General features: G+C 45.9%; 1 protein-coding gene across 8 annotated transcripts in view; it reads right to left on the bottom strand.

The window, feature by feature from the left end:
* The window catches only part of PECAM1 (platelet and endothelial cell adhesion molecule 1), a 79,600-nt gene that overhangs the window by 54,654 nt on the left and 1,702 nt on the right, over positions 1-23,244 (bottom strand). For 2 of the 8 annotated variants that reach the window (XM_053910724.1, XM_053910726.1), the window contains exons 1-2: positions 16,266-16,310; positions 10,470-10,654 (exon numbers count right to left, since the gene is read on the bottom strand). The exons of 1 other annotated variant lie outside the window; for it this stretch is intronic. In XM_053910724.1, coding sequence (XP_053766699.1) covers positions 10,470-10,654; positions 16,266-16,295 — 215 coding nt within the window. In that variant the 5' untranslated portion in view covers positions 16,296-16,310. 5 more of the 8 variants (XM_045182499.2, XM_045182495.2, XM_053910725.2 and 2 more) reach the window with 5 other exon arrangements.

Below are 23,244 nucleotides of genomic sequence, written 5' to 3'. Positions count from 1 at the left end.
CCTCTCTCCAACTTCCACCCAAAGGGCCTCTCTCATGGGACACTCAGCAAGATCCCTCTGCTTTTCCTTTGACCCCCAAGGGGGCTCTTTGCACATAGCATAATTCTGGACCTCCTGCCTTTCCTGGCAAGGCCATGGGCCAGGGCTGACTTTTCCAGAAAATTGCAGGTTCATCGGGGAAACCTTGTAATGGTTCCCTATTGCCCTCCAGAGAAAGTCAGTTTACTTAATTTTTTAAAAAGATTTTATTTATTTATTTTCAAGTAAAGAGAGGGAGAGAAACATCATTGTGTGGTTGCCTTTCACATGCCCCCAACTGGGAACCTGGCCCACAACCCAGGCATGTTCCCTGACTGGGAATCTAACCACCCACCCTTTGGTTCACAAGCTGGCACTCAATCCACTGAGCCACACCAGCCAGGGCCAGAAAGTCAGTTTAGAATCCTCTACCACCCAGCCCTTGCTCACCTGTCCAGCCTGGCCTCCTGGACAAAAAATGAGTTCTATGGAAACTCATCGCCCTCACAGGGCGATCTAATCATGAATTCCTATTTGAGTCATTGTGAACAAAACTTTGTAGAGACTCATACTTTTTTTTTTAACTTATTTTTTATTGCATTTTCCCACTTATTTATGCATTCATTGTCAATTCTTATATGTTCCCTAACCAGGGATCAAACCCCCAACCTCGGCATAGCGGGATGATGCTCTAACCAACTAAGTAACCTGGCCCAGGCTGGAAATCATTTAAAACAGCTGTTGGACCTACCCCTCTGTGGCCCAGACAGCACCACAGGGCCAAGACAAGGCATGGAGCTGGTCCATCACAGGGTTTGTGGGTCCTCACAGGAGAGCCTCCCTCACCGCTCTCCATGGGTCTGCCTGTCTCCCACTCACTCTCTTTCCTGGGGAACCCTTCCTTCCAGTTTTCATGGGAATCTCCTCTTCCTCTCATGCCTTGGCTATGATATAAGAACTAAAGCATACATTCTTCATCATTTATTTTATTCATTGAGAAGATGATCACCATCCTCAGTCTTTATTTGTGAAGTATGATGTCATATTGAAAACTTAAAATGTATACATAGAATTTTTTTCTATGTCACCTTTTTATTTTTATTTTTTTTAACATCTTAGTTATTTCTTGTTAGAGAAAGGGGAAAGGAGGGAGAAAGAGAAGGAGGGAAATATCGATGTGTAAGAGAAACATAGATAGGTTACTTCTCACATGCTCCCCAACAGAGGACCGGCCCACAGGAGCAGGGAATTGAACCTGTGACCTTTCAGCTTACAGCGCTGACGGCCAACCCACTGAGCCACACCAGTCAGGGCTTTTTCACCTTTTTAAAAATAGTATATTGAGTGGTTTCTTATATGTGTGTGAACTCTACATATCTTCCCCTTTCCTTAGTAGATTTGTTTATCAGAAAGAAACGAAGGAAGTCATGGGGGACTCAAATGTTGGAAAAATTTTAGTTTCATATAATAGCTAATAAACTTAGTAGTCAATGTATGTAAAAAACTATTGTTTCAGGAACTGGAGGTATGACCCACCCTGACTCCAGGAGAGGACAAGCAGTTCCACCTTTGTGCCTCAGGAGAACTGCAAGCCATGGAGATGGAATCTGAGCCATTGTGCTCCAGGGCAAGACGCCCACCTCCCAGGGCACAGATAAAGACCACCTGCCCAGGACGCAGTTGCAAGATTGCTACAGGTTTTCATCTGATTAACTTTTTCCCTGAATTCCAAACCCCTCACCTACACTTTTCTTCTCCTTATAAAAAGGGTTGGTTTAAAATGGAATTTAAGATGGTCTGTTAGGGTACAAACCCGCAGTCTTCTCAGATTGCTGGCCATCTGAATAAAGAAGATTCAATCCCTGTCTCTGTTTATTGGGTCTGGTAGGTGACAGGCAGCACAAACGTCGGCTTTTCTGGTTTCAGAAGGAAGGGGAAGGAAGGAAGGAAGGAAGGAAGGAAGGAAGGAAGGAAGGAAGGAAGGAAGGAAGGAAGGGAGGGAGGGAGGGAGGGAGGGAGGGAGGGAGGGAGGGAGGGAACACTAAAGAAAGAAGCTAAAGAAAGAAAAAGACTCATTCCCCACAAGTGTTTTAGCTCCTTGGTAATAATCGAGTCACTGACTTATGCATTGCCAGGATGGTGATCCCAGGTTTATCAGTAGGCATGACAGGCTCACCCAGGACCCTATTTCCCCCAGAGTGCTGTTCGCTGCTCCCCTTCTTGGCCAAAGGGCATTGAATGAGGAACAAGTGGTTTATACATGCTGTGCTTCTGCCTTCAAATACTAGGAAAGTCACACAAACCCAAATCACACCAAGTACTACTGCACAAAAAAAGCTGAGTAAATCTGATAGGGGACGTAAGAGTTGGAAAATTTTAGTTTAAGTAATAGCTAATAAGCTTAGTAATCAATGCATGTAAAAGCTTTTGTTCCAGGAACTGAAGGTATGACCCACCCTGACTCCAGGAGACCATAAGCAGTTCCACCTTTGTGCCTCAGGAGGACCACAAGCAATTCAAATGGTATCTGAGCCATTGTGCTCCAGGGTGAGATGACCACCACCCAGGACACAGCTTAAGACCACTACCCAGGGCAAGTTGGAGTTTTTTAATCCAATTAACTCCTCCCTGAATTTCAAAACCCCTCACCACACCTTGTTTATTCCCTGCTATAAAAACTTGGCCTGGAAAGAAAAGACAAGATGGTCTGTTAGGGTATGAATCTGCCATTTTCTCAGATCTCCGGCCATCTGAATAGAGCGCCCATAAAGATTCAATTCCTGTCTCTGCTTATTGGGTCTGGTAGTGACAGGCAGCCCGAACTCCGGTGTCTTTTCCAGTTTCAAATCTACAGAAGTGGTTTTTCTGAGGAGATGGGGTAGGGTCGGGGGGGAAGGGTAGGGGAGGCAGGCAGCTGTCCTGTTGGAGAGCTACAGGCACCGCGCATAGCTGACCACCCATCTATCTCAAGACTAAGGCGATAGGATACAAGACATCAGCTATTTCCCCAGCCTATAGCCACCGGCCTGGTTAATTAACACGCACCAGAAGCCAGGGGTTCTAGTCCTTCTGTGCAGTTTAATAACTTCAGTGTTTTGAGGTTCACTTTCCTTACCAATAAAATGGGAATAATGTGCTCACTGCACCTGTTTTAGTCTTGTTATGGAGATCAAAAGAGAGCTGGCATTTGGAAGACATGTAATCAGCAGAGGACAGTAAGAATATTTTAAAAATGAAAGCAAGAGTAATAATAACAACAGTTATAAATTGCTGCTCTGAAAACTCTGGCGGCCTTAGTGAGCTCAACAGGGGGCCTCAAAGCCCCTCATTCAATGCCCACCTAGGTGCTATCTTCATAGCCTCAGCTGGCCCCTTGCAAAGATGAGCAATTGGGCGAAAGGGAAACAGGCTGAGATACTGTGGACAACTCAGTCCACAGTTATTCTGTCCCTCACTGGAGGTCCCCCTCCAGGGCCAGGGGGCAAGGGTTGTAGTATGATTCCTGGCTGTTGACATCTTTACTATCATGAGCCTCTTCTTTCACTTAAAAACATTACATTTTACAACTGCATCGGTAGAAACAAAAATATTATATATATTACTTGACCTGAAAGTTCTTTTTTATTCTAATTAAAAATAAATTTTTTGTGGGCCCCTTAAAGTATTGTGGGCCCTGGTACTATGCCTCCTGGGTCTAATGGATGAGTCAGACCCAATCACAAATCAGCCACCCTACAGTCCAAGAGGCCAGGGGGCCTGCTCTCCTCTGCACTGAGTGGCCCAGGCGCTGCCTGGGAAGAGCGGCAAAAGCCATCATGTCCCAGGCAATGAAGCCAAATAATTACAGTATTTGTGCATTCTGTTCTTAAAACACAAGCAACAAAAGAAAAAAACAAATTGAGCAACAATCCCATTTATAATTGCATAAAAAAAAAACCTTAGAAATAAATTTAGCCAGGGAGGTAAAAGACCTGTACTCAGAAAATTATAAGACGCTGAAGAAAGAAAGTGAAGAAAATACAAATAAATGGGAGCATATGCCTTGCTCATGGATAGGAAGAATTAACATTGTTACAATGTCCATACTACCCAAAGCAATCCATAGATTTAGCACAACACATATCAAAATACCAATGGCATTTTCACAGAACTAGGACAAATAATCCTAAAATTTATATGGAACCAGGGACTTCCAGACAAGGTGGAGGCATAGGTAGACACACCGTGCTTCCTCGCACAACCAAAAGAAGGACAACAACAAATTTAAAAACAAAATACAACCAGAACTGACAGAAAATCAAACTGTATGGAAGTCTGACAACCAAGGAATTAAAGAAGAAACATTCATCCAGACCGGTAGGAGGGGCAGAGATGGGCAGTGGCTGGCAGAGTGGGCGAGGTGATGGCTGGCAGACAGGGCAGTCCCACATTCGCATGCAATTAAACCATGAGGGACAAGTGGGTAGAGAGATAGACTGTACAACCCAGGGTTACACTGCAGGGAAATAAAGCCTCAAAGCCTCTGGCTATAAAATCCTGTGGGGGTTGCAGCAGCAGGAGAAACTCCCAGCCTCACAGGAGAGTTTGTTGGAGAGACCCACAGGGTCCTAGAATGTACATAAACCCACCCACCCAGGAATCAGCACCAGAAGGGCCCAATTTGCTTGTGGGTAGCAGGGGAAGTAACTGAAAACCGGCAGAGAGCAGAGCAATTGGCACTGTTCCCTCTCAGACCCCTATCCCACATACAGCGTCACAACACAGTGATGTGAGTTGTCCTGCCCTGGTGAGCACCTAAGGGTCTGCCCCTTATTATATGTAATAGGTATACCAAGACCAAAAAGAAAAAAAAAGGCCCAAATGAAAGAACAGATCAAAGCTCCAGAAAAAATACAACTAAGCAATGAAAAGATAGCCAACCTATCAGATGCACAGTTCAAAACACTGGTTATCAGGATGCTGCAGGAACTCATTGGGTACTTCAACAGCATAAAAAAGACCCAGGCAGAAATTAAGTTTATACTAAGTGAAATAAAGAAAAATTTACAGAGCATCAACAATGGAGGGGATGAAGCCGAAAATCAAATCAATGATTTGGAACATAAGGAAGCAAAAAACATTGAATCAGAATAGCAAAAAGAAAAAGGAATCCAATGAGGATAGGCTAAGGAACCTCTGGGACATATTCAAAAGTCCGAACATTTGAATCATAGGGGTCCCAGAAGGGGAAGAGAAAGAGCAAGAAATTAAAAACTTATTTGAAAAAATAATGAAAGAAAACTTCCTTAATTTGGTGAAGGAAATAGACATACAAGTCCAGGAAGCACAGAGAAACTCAAACAAGATGGACGCGAAGAGGACCACACCAAGACACATCATAATTAAAATGGCAAAGGTTAAAGATAAAAAGAGAATCTTAAAAGCAGATAGTTACCTCCAAAGGAGTTCTCATAAGACTGTCAGTCTTATGAGGTTTCTCAAAAGAAACTGCAGGCTAGAAGGGACTGGCGAGAAGTATTCAAAGAGATGGAAAGCAAGGCCCTACAACCTAGATGATCCTATCTAGCAAAGCTATCATTTAGAATGGAAGGGCAGATAAAGTGCTCCCCGACAAGGTAAAGCTAAAGGAGTTCATCATCACCAAAACATTATTATATGAAATGTTAAAGGGACTTATTTAAGAAGAAGATCAAAACTATGAACATTAAAATGGCAATAAATTCACAACTATCAACAATTGAATCTAAAAGACAAACTAAGCAAACAAGCAGAACAGAAACAGAACCATACATATGGAGATCATTTGGAGGATTACCAGTTGGGATGAAGAAAAGGTACAGGGATTAAAAAGTACAAATTGGTAGGTACAAAATAGATAGGGGGATGTTAAGAACAGTATGGGAAATGGAGAGGCCAAAGAACTCATATGCATGACACATGGACATGAACTAAGATGGGGGGTTGTGGGAGGGAATGGGGGGTACAGGGTAGAGGCAGGCAAAGGGGGTAAAATTTGGGACAATTGCAATAGCATAATCAATAGAATGTATTTGAAAAATAAAACCACAATGAGATATCACCTTATACCTGTCAGAATGGCTCTCATCAATAAATACACAAACAACAAGGGTTGGCAAGGATGTGGAGAAAAGGGAACCCTTGTACTGGTGGTGAGAATGCTGACTGGTGCAGCAACTGTGGAAAACAGTATGGGGGTTCCTCAAAAAATTAAAAATAGAACTACCTTATGACCCAGCAATCCCACTTCTGGATATCAACCCAAAGAAATCCAAAATACTAATTTGAAAAGATATTTGCACCCCTGTGTTTATGGCAGCATTATTTACAATAGCCAAGATGTGAAAGCAGCTCAAGTGCCCATCAGTAGACAATTGGATAAAGAAGATGTGGTACATAGGTATCGTGGAATATTACTTGGCTATAAAAAAGAATGGAATCTTACCATTTGCAACAACATGGATGGACCTAGAGGGTATTATGCTAAGTGAAATAAGTAGGATAGAAAAAGTCAAAGACCATACGATTTCACTTTTATGTGGAATCTAAAGAACAAAATAAACGAACAAACAAAACAGAAACAGACGCATAGACACAATGAACAAACTGAGGGTGGCCAGCCTGGAGAGGGGTGGGGGTGGGGGCTAGGTGAAAAAGGTGAAGGGATTAAAAAGTACAAATTGGTAGTCACAAAACGGTCCTGGGATATAAAGTACAGCACAGGGAATAGAGTCAATAGTATTGTAATAACTATGTATGGCGCCAGGTGAATACTAGAGTTATAGGGAGGGATGACTGTATAAATTATATAGCTGTCTAACCACTATGCTGCACACCTAAAACTGATATAAAATAATATTGACTGTCAACTGTAATTGAAAAATAAAATTACAATGGACGAAGGACTTGAACAGACATTTCTCTTAAGAAGATAGGCAAATGATCAATAAGCACATGAAAATATGCTCCACATCATTAGTCATTAAGGAGATGCAAATCAAAACCACAATAAATATCATTTCACACCCACTAGGATGGCTACGATTAAAAAGAAAGGCAATATTAGGTGTTGGTGAGGATGTGGAGAACCTGGAACCAACATACACTGCTACTGGACATGTAACGTGATATAGTTACTTTGGAAGACAGTCTGGTATCTCCTCAAAGAGGTTAAAAATAGAGTTACCATGTGACCCAGCAGTAATTCCATTTTTAGGTATATATTCAAAAGCAATGAAAACACGTTTACACGAATGTTCCAAGTAGCATTGTTAATAATAGCCAAAAAGTAGAAACAACTCAAACGTCTATCAACTGATGAAGAGGTAAACACAATGTGTTACGTCCACACCATGGGATACTATTTGACAACACAATGAACGAAGTACGACGCATGCTCCTACGTGGTGATCCTGGGAACTATGGCGGGAAGTGAAAGAAGCCAGACACAAAGGACCGCATAGTATCTGGTCTCATTTACATGAAATGTCCACAATAAGCAAATCCATAGAGATAGAAAGTAGATTAGTATTTCCTGAAAGAGGACTGGGAAGTGACTGCTATGGGCATGGGTTTTTTTTAAGGGTAATTAGAGTATTCTAAAGTTGAGCATGGTGACGGCTGCACAACTCTGAGTACACTAAAAAGTGAATTGTACACTATAAATAGACGAATGGTATGGCATGTGAAGTACATCTCAATAAAGTTGTTATTTTAAAAACCCTAAGAGGCAGGTATCTCAGTTTCTTGTGGCTGCTCTGACAAATTCCCACAAATTTAGTGGCTTCAAACAGCAGACACTTATTCTCTCACAGTTCTGGAAGGCAGAAATGCAACAGCAGCGTCCCAGGCCACATTCAAAGTGGCAGCAGGGCCACACTCCCGGGAGCAGCTCTGAGGGAGAATGTGTTCCTTGCGTCTCCGGCTTGTGCCGGCTACTGCCGCACCTTGGCTGTAGCTGCCTCACTGTAACAGTAGAGGCTGGTACCCTCGGGTCTGTCTCTGCTTCATCTTCCCACCGCCTTCTTCTCCTGTGTGGGGGTCAAACCACGCTCTGCCCTTCTTTTTTAAGGACACTTGTGATTACATGTAGGGCCCACCCAGATAATCCAGGATAATCACCCCTATCTCAAGATCCCTAATTTAATCAAATATGCAAAGACCTTTTTTCCAAATAAGGTAAAAATCACAGGTTCCAGGGATAGAACCTGGTTATCTTTGGGGGCCCGCGAGCAGCCCACCACAGAGAGCGCCATGATCCCTGTTAGAGATGAGGAAACAGAGCCAGAAAGTGAAGTATCGGGAAGTTTCAGAGTCCTGTCTTCCTGCCTGTGCCTCTCTGACTTGCTCTGAGGCCTCGGTAACTGGATTTTGATGGCACCTTCCTGGGCAGAAGACTCAGCTCCAGGCCAGGCCAGTTAGTGTCCTCCAGGAGGCCCCATAGGAATGAGAAACATCAAGGATACCCCAGGCACGGGGAGGCAACTCTGATTCCTAAGGAGCAGGCACCATGCTAAGCACCAGGACAGACAGAGGCCTGGCTGCTCCCTCAGGAATTTGGAAGGGACCTATCAACAGATTACCCAACAGAGTGAAGCAAGCTGAGAGAAGCTCCTCCCGGCAGTTAAGGAATGAGAGGGGGCCCTCCCTGGGTGTTGCCCTCTAGCTTTCCCCCTGGGTCTGAGGTGGATAAGGAGATCCACTTCCCGGGCAGAGCCTTTACCCATAGTTCTTGGGACTGATTGTATCTTCTGACCTCTCCCTCCCAGCTGCTAATCATCCACAGACCTTATCAGAAAATCACCAGAGTTCTCATCCAAGTCATTAATAAAAGTGTTCAATAGGAGAAATAAAGATAGAGACCTATGGCACTCTACAAGAAGCTTACCTCAATCTGATCTCAATCAAAATTCTTTTGATATAAATGTTCAGCAAGCTACAACCCACCCCCTCCATGAGGATGCAACTCAGAAATACTGGCAAACCATACACCCAGCAGGGAGTGGCTACTCTTGAAACTGTCGTAGCGGCTGTAATGATAATAATAATAACAATAATAATCAATAGAATATTTTGTTGTCCTTGCTCTCCCTTTTCTGTCCTTTCACTCCAAGATGAAGTACACTTTACTAAAATAAGAGGAAACCCTAACTTGTTTATCGGGAGTTCCTGGGGCAATTACCCTGCCAGGAACAACTCCGCAGGAACCACCACCACGGGTTTGAGGGGTGGGAGGAGGGAATGGCTGTTGTTAGTAACAAAATTAACTCTAGATACAAACAGCGACTTTGGTTTAAAGTACAGAAAGTTTCCAGCTTATCAGGTTTTGATTCAGAAGTCTGTTTTGAAGCTAGCTGTTGAGCAAATGCTAAGTGTGCTCAACAACCATCTGGGGAACCCTGATGAGGTTCTCTGGTCGGCCTGCCTCAACATGTACCGGCAACAAGACTGAAAGTTACTGTGAGGCGTCTGAGCCCACAGTCTCTTCAGTGTCCCGTCTCTGAACCCCGGTATCTGGGTGGCTTCCCTTCCCTGCCGGCGCACTCAGTGGCTGCGTGTGTGCTGGGATCGCTTTCTGTTCAGTGTCTGCAACTTAAAAGCATTTTTAATAGAGCCTTGCTCCCTTTTCTATGGGATTTACCAGTGGAATAGTCACCCCATCAGTGCCTGGACACTCTCACCTCCAAGAGTCGCGGAGCCTCACCTGGTGACCCAGGAAAATGTAGAAGCCATTTATCCAACAGGTTTCCTTAAGCCTAAAGCTTTGGGTGTTAGGTATCCGTCCTTCCCCTACTATTTTAACATTAGGGGGCTGAGTAGCAGAAAACACAGAAGGTAAGAGATGGGAATGGTGGCTGGCAGCTGCTGTTTGCATCAGCCCTCTATGGCTCGCCCACTTCTGCACATAGACTCTGGAAATTTACAAGAGAAAAATATTTTAAACTACTTAAAACATTACCCACCAGAGTGGTTCTCAGTTCAGTGTGTGATTAGCTTTGTCTCTGCCCAGCTGGCTTTCATGGGGCCAGCAGAAGTGTGTGACCTTTCTTATCACGATCAGCTGTCACCTTGATTTGAAAAGGAAATCTGGCAGGAAGCGCTGCCGGAGGAAGCAGAGGGCACTTTCTCCTCTGCTCTCAGCCCGCTATCCCTCTATTTTCTTGCTTTGAAAGGAAACAGTGGCTCCTGCATAAGAGGCTTCTCCTTTCAGCTTTTTGGGCCACGTTGGTGCTGTTCCTGGGTTGGGCCTCCAGGTGATGATGGTGTTGGCGACAACCATGTCCCCTTCTAGTACCAAACCTGAAACCCAGATAACGTCCTGAGCTGAAAAAAAAAAGGGGGGGATGAGGGCCCTGGCTGGTGTGGCTCGGTTGGTTAGAGTGCCGTCCCAATATGCTAAGGTTGCAGGTTGGATTCCCAGTCAGAGCACATACCTGGGTTGTAGGTTTATTCCCTGATTCGGGCATGGCTGTGTGTGACCCATAGTCCAGACGCTTATGATCCGTGATCTGGGAGCAGAATCGATGCTTCTTTCTTGCATCGATGTTTCTCTCCTCCTTCTCCTCTCTCTAAAAGCAATGAAAACTGTGTCGATGTTTCTCTCTTCCTTCCCCTTTCTCTAAAAGCAATGAAAACAAATGTCATCGGGTGAGGGCTCCAACAAGGAGTGGCGGGTTGGGGCAGGGAATTACCAAATTGCAGATCGCAGGGGCCTTGATCTTCGTTCTCCAGAAAACGCCAGCAGATTATTTATTAGGTATGTAAAAACTTTATGTTGTTTCTGAGCATCCCCTAACATCTTTTCCTAGTGAGTCACGGCTCACACTGCATCAGAACTTCAATCAAGTCTTTGACGAAAAAAATTACAGAGGAGACCCAGACTGTGGTGGGAGTTTAGAGAAAGGTAGAGAATAGGGAGTCTGGGCCAGGCCTAACAAGGGCTGCCTGTGAGGGTCACACCCAGGAGGGATCAGGGCATGTATTAAGGGTTAGATGAAGCCTGGGTTGTGAAGCAGGGGAGTCGGGTGGGGGCTGCTCAGTGAGGAACTGGGAAGGGGGCCGAGTGGCCAGTAGATGGCACAGATCAGAGCAGAACTCTTATGGATGCTGGCACAGGACACCTGCAGTTACCAAGCTGGAAGTGGAGATGACCAGAAACTGGCAAGGAGCTTCTAACAAGGAATCAGGACAAGTTAACCCGGTTTTCATTGTTGCCGGGGTTACTAGGCTGTTAAAACAGTAAAATATGCAGATACAGGGTTTCTGGATTTCAGAAAGACATCTGACCAATCTGGCCTGGGGTCTTCATGGAGAAGTGTGTGGTACCTGTCATTTCTGGGACAATGACATCAAAAGAGTTTTGATCAGGGTCAATTCAAAGGAGCTCTCTCATGGAGTGCCACATGGCTCTGTCTTCTTCCAGCTCTTGGTCAACGTTTTTGTTTTTTTTTTCTTTTCCCTTCTTTGTGTGTGTCCCAGGCTTCTTTATTTAAGATCAAAGTGATAAGTGATGTGGAGATTAAACTCAAGAGCATCCCTGAACTTCACCTTCCCTTTAGCTGGTTCCCCACACTCCTCACCCCAGCACAGCTGTGCTCCCAGCTCCCAGCTCCGTAGTGAAGCGAGAACAGAGTCCCAAAGCCCTGGAACAACTCTCAGGGTTCTGCCCCTCACTCTCCCGTTTTCTGGGAAGGGCAGGCACTTCACTTTGAATGTATGGGAAAGCCCAGGGTAGTGACAGACCCAAAGGGAAAAGGAGCACCGTGTAGTGTAGTGAGGGCCCGCATAGCCTGAGATACCTAAATGGGGCCCTGGTGTCAGAGGAAAGGACACCAATCCCCCTCCCCCAAGAAAGGAAGCCCGGCAGCCTCAGAATCCTCTCGTTGAGAACAGTCACCGCTTGATCGTTTGCCCTTCTGGCGACAGTTGCAGAACCATACCCTGTCCACACGTCTTTCTCCAGGTGTGCTGCCGGAACACGTTCTGCATGTGGTCCCTCACTCAGTTCTCCATACTCCTTTGTGTCCCAGGCTCCACATTGCTTTCTCTTTTGGGCCTGCACAGAGGTCTCTGCCTTGCATGCCTCCTGCAGACTCTTGTGGTCTTCAGCTTCCTCTGCCTATTATGCAGCAGGGGCTGCAGCCTACACATGTTCTTCAAACCGACCTCAACGGGGCAGATGGTTGTTGGGCTGAATATCTTCCCAGAAAGAACTCCTAGGGGGAGCCCAGCATCAGCATCACCCAGCATCATGGCCACAGGCAGGGTGGCGCTGGGCTAGGGAAGGCCCCCTCAGAGTTGCTCTCCACCCCAGCTCCTGCTTTGCCCTCGGGCTGGGGCAGGGTGGTTCACCAGGCCTCCTTGGGGCAGCAGCCCCAGTCCAGCCAGACGTCCATAGTAGGACATCCACATTCCACCCCTCCGCCCCCCATCCCAGCAGTACTCATACAGCTGGGAGCGCAGGGCAATCCTCCACACCTCACCCCAGGCCAAGCCACGGCCAGTTCCTGACCTGCCAGGAGGGCCCTGGAAGCTCAGCCAGGTCTCAGGGTCAACCCAGGCTCTCCTGGTGGGGACGAGAAGGCAAAGTCAGAAGACAGGTGACCCGCCACAGAAGGACGGTACCCCATACTGGGGGCCTAGTGACAGCAGGGCTCTCCAAAGCACTGCTCAACACCTCTCTCCCTCTGCAACTCACCCACTCCTGGTCAGCGTTAGGGATGGCTCACACGAGCACTCCTAAAAACATGCTGACTGAATCCCTAATGACCCAGCACTGAGAGGGACAGGAAAGAGGCCAGGTGACAGAATCAATAGTCCAAAGGATGTCACCAGGAGGAAGAAATGGGCCAAATGGTGATATATAACAGAAAGTTAAATTCCTGAACTTAACCCCTCAAAGCTGACCTCAAAATACAGGAAAAGGGAGATGCTACGTAGCAGCGGCACGGATGGGAATGGCAGGAGTTTGAAAGGGGTGCGGTCGACGTCACAGTTCCCAGCATCAATGGTAACAAAGAGTTCAGAAGAAGGGAGAAGACAGTCCCACGTGTATGTGGTCATACATGCTTAGTGCTGGCAGCAGAGAGGGAGTGACCCCCTGAAGCATGCGGACCAGTGATGAAAATGCTGAGGCAGGGGCCTTCAAACTGTGTCCTAAGAGGAGCATTTGAAGGAAGTGAGAATGTTAAGATTTGGGGGAATATCTGGTAATTATCTTCAAATAGTTACATTGTTTTCATATGAAAGAGGAATTGGACATTTTTCGCCCTACTTTGGGGTAGAAATGATAGACGCACGTTGCCGCTAGAACTCTGCAACACAGCAGGTGAGGAACGGTTTTGTGAAGGTTGTTACCGGCAGCTGAGAGAGGGAGATGATTCCAGACGAAACATCGGCTGCGGCTCCTCTGAGCCGAAGTTGGCCAGAGGCAAGTTTACCTGCCAGTTCCCAGGGACCCCAGCAGCCCCACAGGCCAGGCCCTCTCTCTCCAGGGGAAAACTTTCTCTTCATCATTCAGAGGAACAGTCTCTCCATCTTACTGATGAAGCTACTAAGGAGGCAAATATTAGCCAAAACCAATGGCCTGAGTCAGAGAAGCGTTCCTGCTGGTGGCCGGGCTTGAAGACCAGAGCAAAATGAAAAGATAGTTGTCAGCCGTCGTCGCAGAGATGGTTAAATGGCCTCTGCTGCTTGCGGGCTGGGCTCACAGTTCTGGCTTGATGCAAAGAAGGGCTACGCAATTGTTCGTGGAGCTCGTGAATGGCCAGCCAGATGGCATGAAAATGCACCTGCGTCCCCTTTGTGGCAAGCCGAGCAGATCCAGCTGACCCCACTGGACAGCAAGCATGGCAGGGAGCAGAAAAACCCAGAAGGAAAACAAAAGGCAGCCTAAGTGCTCACAGTCTTCATCCCCAGGGTCTGAAGGGCAGAAGAATGACAGAAGCCATGGATGAGGCACACAGAACTGAGGAAAAAAGAGCCCATCTGGCAGTGAGGGCGACAGAGTGAAGCAGACTGGCTGATCTGGGAGGGACAGCAGGGCCTTGATTCTGAGGGAGACACTAGGCACAGGAGATTTGCAGGGAGCCTTTCTCTGGGAAGTGTGATACAATGCTTCCCGCACAGCCCCCTCCGATCATGGAGCCCTCAGCGTTTCCCATGAATTGGCTCCTCGGATCCTGTGGACCACATGCTAGCGTTACCCCCGCTGCATAGGAGACAAACAAGCCCCTCAGAGAGGTTAGGACACTTGCCCAAGTTTAAGTGGTAAAGCCTGCTGGAACCCTGGCTGCCTGACTCGAGAGCTGAGACCCTAAGTTTTTGCACAGTGCCTCTAGGAGAAAGACATATTTGAATGCTCCACAATAGGAAAATCTTCAGCTTAGGACAGAGACTGAAGGAGTCAATTTCTGAAAACAGTTGAAATACACAGAGTATAAAGTAGTTATCCATCAAGGTTATTGTAGGATATAACCCTTCGATTTGTTCTATACAACTGTCTTAATGCTTCCTGTTGGGTTTTTTTTGGTAGCTTCATCACCTGACTAAACAAAATTAAAATAAACAAATATGTCCAAATAAAAAAAGCCAGACAGGCTGGGGTGGAAGAACACGCACAGGAAACGGTGCTCCTAGGCAGCCGTGCAATTTGTGTGATCTAGGACCAAGCCGGGAATCTGCATAGACATTTCTAACATTGAGGATGTGAGAACAGAGGTAGGTCTCCAAATGGATCCGTCACAAACCTCAAGGATCTGCTTTAATTAGAGCCGTTTAAAAAATGAACCAACTCCCCAGAGAAATACAAAAACATATGTTCACACAAAAAAATCTGGACCTGAATGTTGACGGCAGCTCTGCGTGTAATTCCAGCTTTCCTGAGACACTGGAATCAGCCCACATTTCCCTCAGTGGGTGAGTGGCTCCACAAACAGCGGCACATCCTCAGCATTAAAAAGGAATAAACAATCGATTTGCTCAACACCTTGGATGAAACTCCCCGGGGAATATGCCGAGCAAAAATAAAGCCAACCCCCAAGTACGATTCTATTTACATGACATTTTGAACTAACAAAATTTTAGACATGGAGGGCAGATCAGCGGGTTCCAGAGGCTGGGGATGAGGACAGAAAAGGAAGTGGATATGGCTATAAAAAGACAAAGGAGGGACACCTGTGGTGCTGCACCTGTGCTTTGGCGGGCCCTGGAGACCCGAACCCGTGCAGGTGGTGCAGCTGTACAGAACTTTACACACAGACACAATGAGTGCAGGTAAAACCGGGGAGATGGAGTAAGGCCCATGGGCTGTATCCATATCAATGTCCTGGTTGTAATATATTACATTGTAGTTTCCCCAAGTGTTACCAGTAGGAGAACCTGGACAAGCGTACAAGGATCTCTCTACATTGTTTACTACAAATTCATGTGAATATACTATAACCTCAGTCAAAGTCTCCATTTTTAGAAAATGGACCAGATAGTTCCCTGTACCTGAAGGGTTCAAGCTCTGGTCCACTGCTCCCCGATGCAGGTGCTGCTGGGGGGTTACTGCATTAGGCAGCCCCTGCAGCTTTCAGCCTCCCAATTCTCTGAGCTCTCATGGGGAGCGAGAACTTTCGGGAGGTGAGAAGAAAGCTGAGTCTGGCACAAAATCCTCCCCTCCTGCTGGTTCTATAAGTGCACAGCCTCAGGGAGAACTGGAGTTTCCTCCCTGACGAGGCTCAACCCTCTTGTACTAAGCAAAGGAGGTGAGTAGAGCCGCTCCGAAGGCATTTGCCTGGACCACCTCTGTCACCACCCTAAGGCCGAGGCGGGGGGCAGGGGAAGGTCCTGACAAAAACAAAATGTGAATTTCCACTCTGCAACTAAGAACCTGGAAGAATCCCAGTGTGACGAGGAGCAAGCACACTCCAAATAAAGGGACATTCTAGATGGCAAGTGGACAGGGATGTGCCGAGACCTGAGAGAGACATAGGAACGATCCCAGATGGTCAAGGAGGTAAAAGGGGATTTCTGAACATTGTTCTAGAGATGCCCTGGAATGCCCCAGCTCCCAAATGGAATGCTTCCCTCCCACATAGTTTCATGACCAGTTGCACCAGAAAATTATTCTTAAATGGACCTCTGCAACAGTGAAATCGGTAAATGTGGGGTGCCCTTAGTCCCCTCTTCCCCCCATCCCTTAGGTCAACTTACAGAGGAGGTCCCTGAGGTTGACTGTGACTTGCCTGGTCATCCAGTGAGGGGCCTGGGAGCATCGTTCATTGTCCCTGGGATCCCCACTCACCACTTGCCCTGCATCCTCACATCCAGGACCTCGAATAGTACGTGTGATGTCAGGCCCTGGGTGCTCTGACGCAGGACCTGGACTCTAAGGAGGGGCTTGAGTGCTAGGTGAACTCCAGCAGTGCCGGCTGTCCCGGGGCCTCCAGCTGACAACACCTGAAACTCCTGTGAAGGAGGAAGTAACTGATGATGACGCAGGTGTGCAGGGTGCCCTGAATACCAATCCCCCCTGCAAGTGGCATCTCAACTCCATCTGCACCTCCCCTCTCCTCTTGTATCCACGCATTCCCTCCATCTGCAAACCTTACTCTCCAAGAGATTTCTCCCGGGGTCTCCACACGGGGGGTAGGTATGCGCAGTGGAAGGGGGCTCTGCCCGCAAGAAAGGCTTTGTCCACACAAAGGGACTTTAAGTTTTCTGCCACCTGACACAATATTACCTGTGACAGCCTGCAAATCCATTTTTTAAACATGGCTAGGAGAGCTGAGGGAAAGGGAAAAGCAGGGCCCCAGTTCAGCCATTGTTCTCGCACCAGCATTGTTCTCAGGCCTCACCGCTTATCCAGAAGACTCCCATGACCCCCAGGGAATGAGATTGTTTTTCCCAAGCTCAAGCTCTTCAGGTGTGAGCTGCTGTTCTAGGACAACGGCGGTGGCTGTGGCATTTCTGCAACAGGAAAAAGGAAGGAACTTCTCATCTGTGCAGCAATGGCATCAACAATGTGCACCCCCAACCACCAAGCAGCAGAGAGGAAGGGAGCTCGGTTCCCATAGTGATCAATCACCAGGAAGCCAGCGAGGGGCGCCAGCAAGAGGACTTTGCCCTCCTCTGGTCCCCTGCAAACATGTTCCTAAGCCCAGGGGTGGTTAGACACCTGGCACCTCTCCAGAACCACAGGTACAGGAAGAAAGAAGAGGCCTCCACCAGATGGAAATCAACACCGAAAATCCCCTGCCACCAAGAGCGGAAGGCAAAAGGTTTTGGCCCCTCTGAAAGGCATACACATCAGGCACAGGTGTCACATGTGGGCGGCCATGTGCTGACTTTAAAGCTCTTCAACATATGCCGCCTCCGGGATTCCGTTTCACTAACCTGCATTACACCCTACACCACACCACGCTATTGTGAGCCCCACTGCACGGGTCTGTATCAGCTCCTTTATGACAGAAGAACAGACCTAGTGTGGGAGAGGGGTGGTCAGAAACAGCTCACCAAGCTGAGACAGTTGCCACAAGCACTCCTGAAGGTCATCAGGGCTCTGGTCTGAGACTCTGCCTTGACAAAATCAGACTTTTCTCCCCTAAGGAAAATTCTAGGATTTAAAAAAATGCTCTGAAATGTCATTTGTTCCAAGCTTTTTCGGTCACTCTTCATCGTGCCACGTTCTCTTGCGTCTTGCCTTTTCATACACTGTTCCCTCTTCTTGGAATGCTGTTCCCTAATTCTTTGTTTAACTCCCCAATGAAGAATATGCCTGGCCCCTCCTTCCCAGGGGCTCAGACACCTTGCTTTCTGGGCTTCCACAGAACTTACCATACCATGTTGTCAGGCAGCATAGAGTAGTGGTAAGAAAAGGCTCTTTTAGGCCCAGACTAGCTGTGTGACCTTAGGGGACTTATGAAACCTCTCTGGGCCTCTATTTTCTCATAGGCAAGATGGGGAGAATGGTAGTATCTGCTTCGCATCATTTGTGAGGATTAGATGTTAACACATATAAGGCACTTAGAAAACACTAGCACACGGTTAGTGTTCAGTAAACATTAGCTGCTAAAGAGTTAATTTTCTATAAGCCGGGGCCATCTTCCACGCGTACTTTCAGATTGATGCTCCGGCCCTCAGTGAGTGGTCAGCAATATGTGTCAAAGGAACTCTGAATTCATGGACAGCTGTTTGCAAGCTACTGTTTATGCAACAGACACAGCGCTAGGCACCTTGACACTTAACTAAATGAAATATTTAATTTTGTCACTCCAAGACTGGGCCCAGGTGACCAAAGACCACCACTTTGCCAGTGTAGTACGCAGCGTTCTTGAATAGTCCCTTCTGATCTCCTGAGAGCCCCTCCCAACCTCCTGCCCTGCCCTGGCAGGGCCTGGAGAGGGTCTCCACTCTCAGTGCCAGGCCAAGAGGCTCTCCGCCTTCCCACTGCAGGCTTACCATGTGGTCCAAAAACACCAAGGTATTCCAATATTCTACACGCCGCCAACCCAGAAGCCACTCAGATGATAACAGACAAAACATTCCCCCTTGGGCAGCCAGTCTCCTCTGTGTTTTCACTTGAAAAAATGAAACCAAACTGTTCATGTAAATACTCTGATTTTAAACTAAGCAGAAGCTGGATCTCTCTACTTAAAAACACAGCCGTCCTGAACTCTACAGATAGAATGCAGACCCAGGGTTGCCTGGGACTTGAGGAATCGGCGGTCGACTGCTAATGGGCAAGAGGGAACTTTGGGGGGGATGGAAATGTTCTATACCCACACTGGAGTAGTCGTTACACAAGTCTATGTATTGATAAAATACGGAGTCCTCAAGTTTAGCAAGTAAATACAGGACACTTGTTTAAATCGCAATTTCAGATAAGCAACAAATATTGGGTTGGCCAAAAAGTCCTCATTTTTCTATAAAAGACACATTTTTCGTTTTTACCAGTAACTATTGATTTGGATGTTTTCAGCATGTCGGCTATCTCCTGCTATTGGTCTCTAGTGGGTAGAGGCCAGGGGCGCTGCTAAACATCTTCCGATGCATAAGACAGCCCCACAGCAAAGATTTGGCCAAAACGTCTATAGTACCATGAAACTTTGTGAACCACTTTTGACACATTCGATCAGTCACAGCACCTTCTCCGTACACTGCACAAATCTTTTTATGCGTTTCAGTTGTGTTTTTACCTTTCTTGAAATAATAAAGCACAACACACTGAAAATGTTGCGTGTTTCCTTCCATCTTCAATATTAAAGTGGCTGCACAAAAATTCACCAATTTTGATTAAGTTTTTTTAAATGCACACTGATAGGACAGCTGTCACAATACAATCTAACAAAATTGTTTTGAATGAAGTTAAAGACAACTAAGCACTACTAGAGCCATCATATTGGAAAAAACGTAATAGACTTTTTGGGTAACCCAGTATTTTCAGTGTAAGTATGTCTTAGATATTACATGGGACATACTTATACTAAGAAAAAGGATTGTTGTTTATCTGAAATTCAGATTTAACTGGGCAATTGTAACTAAAAGTCATTGACATGCACACTTACAATGGGTGATTTTTATGGTATGTAAGATATACTTTGGTGTTAAATTTAGCACAGTGCCCACGATAGTTTTGTTGATCAACCATGCGTTTCCTCCTGTGTACCCTCTCCATTCCCTCCCCACGCTCAGCCCCAGCTAAACACATCTATAAAAACCACCCCACCAGCCCAGGAACCCGTGGAAGTCATCAATGTAGGAAATCCAAACAGTCACCTTAGCTTTGTTTTCCAAGGTCAGAAACACAGCCTCTGATGGCCAGACGCTCTAAACCCTAAAATGACCCCCTGCCCCCCCTCACTAACTATTGCCAGCAGTGCAACTCTTGTCGGCTTGGCAGACACCAAATGCTGTGCACAGACTGGAGAGGGGCTACAAAAATGAGTGTGTCACTTCCACTCTCGTAAGTACGTACTATCTTCAGAATTGCCAGCCCAGTCAGTACACACCCACCCACCGACATACACACTGACAGCATTAAAAACAGAGAAAAATCGCTCGCTCTCTCTGCTATGAGAGAGACAGTTTTTCACCTCCTCCAAAAAAACGAACTTTCCTATGTCTGTGGGGTTTGCCCAGAATTGCATTTTGCAATCAACAGGAGAATGTGAGCTACCTTTTTAGAATTAGCATAGCTGCACTTGTCCATGCAAATACAGTTGCATCTTGTACAACACGGTTTGAACTGCAAGGGTCCACTGATATGCAGATTTTTTTTTTTTCAAAATAAATACACTTGGCCTTCCGTATCTCTGGGTTTTGCATCAGCTGATTCAACCAACTGCAGGACAAAACCAGTATTTTCACATTCCCAGCCCCAGATTCCCAACAGTGTATGAAAAATACAATTTTCTACCTGTGGTTGGTTGAATCCCTGGATGCAAAATGCCGACTGCAGAGTCAAAAGTTATATGTGGACTTCCTACTGAGCAGGGGGCAGTGCCCACATTCCCGAGTGGTTCCCAGGTAAGCTGGACATATAAAGCCATGTGCCAGTGGGTCTGGCTCTAAGCAATCCAGGTACCAAATTCTGACCAACTGCCGAAATTATGATAATCTGTTCTTTAAATTCACCACCTGAATGAAAGGGGCTCATCAACATTCTGCTCTGTGCTCTTTGCTGCTGCGGTGCTATTTCCACTCCAGAGGACTCACAAAAGCTGCCCCCAGACCGTGGGTGCTGCAGGGACAGTTTGCGAACCTATGAACCAAAGAATCCTGTTACTTAGCTCACCAACTCTACAAATGGGGCACTTTGGGCATTTCAAGCAAGGAAGAGAAGTATCCCTGAGCAGTCTCACAAGCAGCCCAAAGATAAACTTAGACCGACAGTGCCTACTTGCGACTTCTCAGGGTCAGTGAAAGATCCCAAGTGGCTGCCTATGGATGAGGAGGCTTGAGCTGAATAAAATGCCAATAATATTAACTGGTGTTTATTGCAGAGCACGATGTGATTTATGTGCATTGTGGCTCAGCCCCACAAGGCCCGTAAAGCTACAAGAACTCACCCACAGCACTGTGGCTGGTCAGGGGCGGGCCCCAGGGCCCTTGCTCTTCCTACCGAGTTCAAGTTCCTCCCACTTTTGGCTGAAGTTATATCAACCTAGCTAGGTAGTCCCTTTGTCTATTAGGAACTTTAATTAATCAAATATATACTTATGCAATTGAAGAATCATTAACTACTTAGTAAGTGCCATTTTGGATTAAAAGTCTTCCCAGTAATGAAACATATGATATATACATAAAGGAGGGGATGGCGAAAAGGTGGGAATCCCAGCCTACTCAAAATTAGAAAAATTTCTACAGTAACAGACAGCACTTTACAATTCTGACAATCAGGATGTCAGCGGTGATTTTTCACAGGACTGAGAGAAAGTCACTTGTTCCCAGGTGCCCGTCTTCATGTGCATTTGACAGTATTTTTTTTTCTAAAGACTAAATTCTTTCAATAAGCACTTCAATTCATTTACCCTCGTTGACTTGAAATAGTGTATTTCTGAAAGGGGCTTTAACTTTTTTTTCAAGTGACTTAAAAGAAAAACATGCAAAAATAAAAAATCATAGGCAGAAACAATGGGCTGGTGGGGGTTTTTTCCCAGCCCTATTTGAAACTACAGAAATTTGACAATGGCGCCATCTAAGGGAAGATTAGAAAGTTAAACAAAAAAAGCATGTCCTCTCGCATTTTTCTTTTCAGCAACAGCTTCTGCTAAACATCTCTTTATCTGCTTTGAACACCCCCATTGTTTACTTCGCTTTAGGTCATTATTTATAGTAGAAACATATCATTGATGTAAATACATAGTATAAAAATAGTATATAAAAAATTTTAAATAGCCCTGGCTGGTGTGGCTCAGGAGATTGAGCACCAGACTGCAAACCAAAAGGTCACCAGTTCAATCCCCAGTCAGGGCACATGCCTGGGTTGTGGGCCAGGTCCCCAGTGAGGGGTACGCAAGAGGCAACCGCACATTGATGTTTCTCTCCCTCTCTTTTTCCCTCCCTTCCCCTCTCTCTGAAAATAAATAAATAAAACCTTCGAAAAAATTTAAAATAAAACTTCCCCATTTTTTCTCCATACCTAGTACTCTATGCATATGCAAATAAATTAATGAACAAATACATAACCATCAATATGTATATATGTGCATGTATACTATTATAAACAAACAGGCTATACGTTACATATTTTCTACAACATGATTTTTTGACCATCATGAGCATATTTCCATTTAAATACATACAGAACGACCTCATTTTTTTAATGGCTCCAAAATATCTCGTCATGTACAGAATTTCTTTTCAGGATAATAAATATGTTCTAAAATTAGATTCTGTTGATGTTTACACAGTTTTGTGAATATACTAAAAACCACTGAACTGTACACTTTCAATTTTATGGAATGTGAATTATATTCCAATAAAGCTATTTAACAAAAGATGTCAAAAACTGTCCCATCGTAAGGAACTCCTATAATTTAAATAACTAGTTTCCAATCAATGGGCACACCAATTAATAGGCGTTTGCAGTTTTTCATGATTAAAAGCAAAGCTGCCTGGATGCCCTATGCCTATCTTTGTAGCCTACAGATCCAGAGGGAAGGTTCTAAGTCTACATAACCCAGCTCTGATGGGAATGCAGGAATTCTGATGTTAGCTGGTGTGGCAGAAGCCACTTCAAGTGTCTTCCAAGGATACAAAGGTTGTAACATGTGCTAAAGTGAATTTCTTGTTGCAGATGGGTCTGTGTTCCCCTCGGTGATCATGGGGAGGGGAGGACAGAGAGCTGGTTTAGTCTTCTAAGGATAACCTGCCCTAGCAGGGTGTGGCTAGGCATTCTGGTTAGTATCCCAGACCTTCCTCTACCAGCTGGAGACTTAGGTCTGTTCCTGAACGATTTTTCCATCTGTGAAACAGAATGACATACAGTGTTATGAGGATGGAGTGAGCTGGCCCCTCTGATGGGATGACTTCGGGCCAGAAGTTGCTCAGTAAGTGCTAGACTCTTCCCTCTTGTCCCTGAAAGACTCTAGATGAGGGCACAACAAACTCAGAGAGGCAGGAAAACCCTGGTGAATCCATTCACGTGGTGTAGTTCTTGAGTGGTCACCCCCACAGTTGGGACACCCAACCCACTATCCACAGCTGCAGATGGAGCAAATC

The sequence above is a fragment of the Desmodus rotundus genome, chromosome 9 (genome assembly GCF_022682495.2).
Source record: "Desmodus rotundus isolate HL8 chromosome 9, HLdesRot8A.1, whole genome shotgun sequence".
Classification (NCBI taxonomy): Eukaryota; Metazoa; Chordata; class Mammalia; order Chiroptera; family Phyllostomidae; genus Desmodus; species Desmodus rotundus.
This window is presented reverse-complemented; position numbering and strand designations above follow the sequence as displayed.